This window comes from Cucurbita pepo, chromosome 6 (assembly GCF_057944985.1).
Source record: "Cucurbita pepo subsp. pepo isolate OVF chromosome 6, ASM5794498v1, whole genome shotgun sequence".
Taxonomy (NCBI): domain Eukaryota; kingdom Viridiplantae; phylum Streptophyta; class Magnoliopsida; order Cucurbitales; family Cucurbitaceae; genus Cucurbita; species Cucurbita pepo.
In genome coordinates, this window is record NC_141803.1 from 4,557,501 (window position 1) to 4,561,353 (window position 3,853).

General features: G+C 40.5%; 1 protein-coding gene and 1 pseudogene across 1 annotated transcript; one reads left to right on the plus strand and one right to left on the minus strand.

Moving 5' to 3' along the window:
- Window positions 1-30: 30 nt before the first annotated feature.
- LOC147792184 (uncharacterized) lies at window positions 31-594 on the plus strand (annotated as a pseudogene).
- Window positions 595-1,630: 1,036 nt separating this feature from the next.
- Window positions 1,631-3,277, minus strand: LOC111796636 (uncharacterized). Its single transcript, XM_023679352.2, has 2 exons — window positions 2,554-3,277; window positions 1,631-2,184 (listed from the first exon to the last, which is right to left on the minus strand). The coding sequence occupies exons 1-2, from the start codon at window positions 3,106-3,108 to the stop codon at window positions 1,900-1,902; spliced, it is 840 nt and encodes a 279-aa protein (XP_023535120.1). The 5' UTR covers window positions 3,109-3,277; the 3' UTR covers window positions 1,631-1,899.
- Window positions 3,278-3,853: the final 576 nt, after the last annotated feature.

The window sequence follows — 3,853 nt, forward strand, 5'->3', positions numbered from 1 at the left end:
AAAAAATGGATTCTTATTCGAAGAGTGCATAACCACGTGGATAAGCTCACACTGACTCGTCAATTTTGGATCAAATTCAAAATTTTCCTTCTTTATTTTTTGTTTTTTTTTTTTTTTTTTTTTGTCTTATGTACGTGCCTAGATTTATTTGCAAGTTTCCGGAAGATTAGTTTCAATAAATAATGAAAATAAAATAGGAGGATAACACCTTGTTTAAACCCGTGAAAAAGATGCACATTGATGCAATTTCGTGGATGTCCATTTCGGATCTACATAACCAAAAACCATAGCACTAATGGTCGCATAAATGCAAGGAGGACGTATATCTGATATAGGATCATATGAAACAAGATTTGATTATACAAACGAAGAAATTTCGAACAAAAGGATCTAAACTCATTGATAGGAAAGGAGAGAAAAACAAAGCAACACCAAGAGTTCCGTCAATCCGCTGTTCATCGGTAGACGAAACTCTCTTTATCATCTCGTACCATATGCAACAAAGGATGATTTATATAGTCAAATTTATAAATTTTAAATTTTAAAGACCGATTTAGGGTCAAATTTGTTTTTTCTCACCTAAAATATAATACCCACATAGAATCTCCTAAAGAAAGCAAGATCACACCACAACAAATCTCTAATATTCTTCAACAAAAACCTGTTTGGCACACCCAAAAAATATCAACAAACTCAATCAACTTTGCACTAAATCCTTATTTTATTTCCAACAACCAAATCTCTCTTCCACAGATGGATGTTTTAAGTGCAAGAATTAACCAAAACCCACAATTTAAAAACAATCTATACCTAACATTTCACCATAACCATCCACCAATCCATGGCCTGCTTGCTTGTCTCATGCATCAACACACACCCTATAAACACATACGCCACCACACACAGCCACACACATGCCTGTACTTCTCGCCGCCCATCGTTCAAAAACGAGTGGCAAGGATAAATTCCAATTCTATTTCTAAATTCCAAGTGGTCTTTCTCTCTCTTCCTCTCTCTTTCAAAACTTATGGCCAGGATGGTTCTTCAAAAAAGTAAATGGGTATCGTGGATAATTGTATCCTAACACTTGTTAACATCAAGGAATTTGGAGTCAACCAATGCCCTGAATGTAGTCATGGTTTTGAACATGGAGGAAGTCTAAGAACCACTCAAAAAAATTGACCAAACAGGACTTGGCAAACTCAAAAAGATCATTCTTGATCAAAACCCTAGCTAGGAATTTGAAAGGCAGCAGCAAACACAGACCATACTTTCTGAAACGTATGCAAACATGGAGATTCCAATCAACAAGGTCGGCCATGAACTTACTATTTTAATCATTATATAGGCACCAACATGAGGATACAAGAACATTAAATAATATAAAGATGAATGATTACCTTGAGTTCGGTATTGGGTCTGATCTTCAATGGGGGAAATCCCAAAAAGCGGCTTCCTGGACCTAAAAATGCTGTGGGAGAGGATGACGATGGCTCCCAAAGAGATAAGGGGGTATGGGTTTATGCATATTCTATATGAATGAATACATCTCTCCTGGTCATGGGAGACCCACAAGAACACGACTAACTAATATTGACTGCGATAATGCATCAACAGAACACTCATAAAGTGAAGTGAAAGAGAAATCTATTAATAGAATGAAGTGGGGTAAATTAATATCTGGATACACATGAACAGGCTTCACAAATGATGATGATGATAGTTGATCTAATGGAAAATAGGGGGGGAAATTCTAGGTTGTACACAGTTGAGCAAGCAGGTATAATCCTTGAATTAATCGATCATGACAGACAATTAGAGAGAAAAATGAAAAAAAAATTAACCCAAAAGGGAAAAGAAAAAGCCCTAGCTACCTTCCATTGTGTGGTTAGTGAAGAATCAACGATTCTGATCTCTACTCATTTTGCATATCCCAAAAATCATTTTGGAAGCGTCGTTAATGTCGGTGGGCGGACGATTCTGGAGTTTCTGGATAGATCTAACGACAGATATGGATTTTAAATCTGCTTTATAAGCTTCATCGTCCGGTGTGGTGGTGCTCGGTGATTGTGTCGGCCCCGTAACTCTTGCTTGCTTCAGTGGCCTATGGGAACTCGAGGAAGTCGCTTCCTCATTGAAAAATGGCCTTGTACTCTGTCGCGCAGAAGAACACTCGATATCGTCCTGCATTCAAGAAGCAAGCGATTGTTAAAACTCTGCTTGGATCACCGTAAAATTATGAACTAGAACAATAGTGATTATGTTTCAGATCGGCATATTACATACGATTTCAATCAGAATCGTAGGTTAAGAAGGTTATAAAACAGAACGATTCGGTACGAATCTGGAGTCTTCATTCACTTTGGGAAATGAAAACGACAAGGTTTTTTTCATGAGAGAAAACGATATGATTTGATCAAAACACCGATTCTAGAAAATCGAATGAACGAACAAAACATTTTCAAAATCACAAACGATTACCTTCAGCGCAGACTAAGGAAAAAGAAAACAGAAGAGGAATAACCAAAAAAAAAAAAACTAAAGAATACATACATCAGATTCGAGATCGACGTCGCACTCTCTCATACGCTTCGATGTGACACCAGCGCCGGTTGAAATCTCTCCCTCGCTGCTAGAAGTCACTGTCGGAGGCGGTGGTGGGGACGAGGACGATGCACAAGACCACGGCACCACCTGGTTTTCTCCATCCTCATCGTCTTCGTCCTCCTCCTCCTCCTCATCGTCATCGTCATCTTCCTCACTATCACCTCCCTCATAACTCCCAAAACCTTCACCATCGTCAAAATCATCACCATCATCAACTTCCTCCTCGTTATCTCTACGGCGTTCAAGATATCTACCTTCCTCGCATTTACCACCATGGACTTCAACACAACCTTCACACACGGAAACCGTCGGCGTAAGCTTCCGACCAGAAGCCGCCCATGGAGTCGGCGACTGACACGCATGACAAAGAAGGCTCCGAGAATGTTTAGCAACAAGAAAATTAGCACAGTGAACATTCTCATCGCAGTCCCAACACAGGTTCGCCTGATCCGACTCACAGAACATCCTCGCTTGCTGCCCACACAGCTCACACTTCTTCATATTTCTTCTTCTCCGATTCCCTCTTCTTCTCCTTGATCTTCTTGTTCTTCCGCCTTCGATTTTTCAGCCGCTGATTTCTTCTTCTCGATCTTGCATTTCCCTTTTTATCTGTTCATTCCGAAGAAAACGCCGAATAATAAAAGGAGCAGGGAAGGGGAAAGTACAATTTGCTTATATTAGGATAAACTGCCCTTAATCTTCGCCCTAAATATTACTCAGGGCTATTTCAGACATTTCACACCCCCACCTCAATATATAAAATATCTTTAATAGTGAACTTCGATGCTTCCACAGATTCCATCCACCGGCTGTCGTTTTGACGCGTGGCGAAATCCTGTGGGCCTGCGGGGTTTCAGCGGTTCCACATTCTTTCGCAGGAGATAATTTCCTGGCTCGCCGTCTGCCATTCATACGGCTAACCGTCTGCCACGTGTCGACTTCTCATGGAGAGTAAATTTATTGGCATATCTTTATGACCTTTCACTGCTGGACTCGCTCTCCTAGATATTTTCTTTTGCGCTTCCTCAGATTGGGTGATGACGTGTCAGCCTAGTTTGATAAGCCTTAAGATTCGAAGCTGTTCCTACGTGGCGCCCTCTGGTCCACGAGAAACATTTGCCACGTGAAGCCATCCTGAAATCCCTCTTTCACGCTATCTCCGTACGCCAACGTGGCAACCATGCCAGCGTTTCACCCCTTTCCTTTTCCCTTTTATTCTCTTTTCTTTTTCCTTATTTTTTATTTT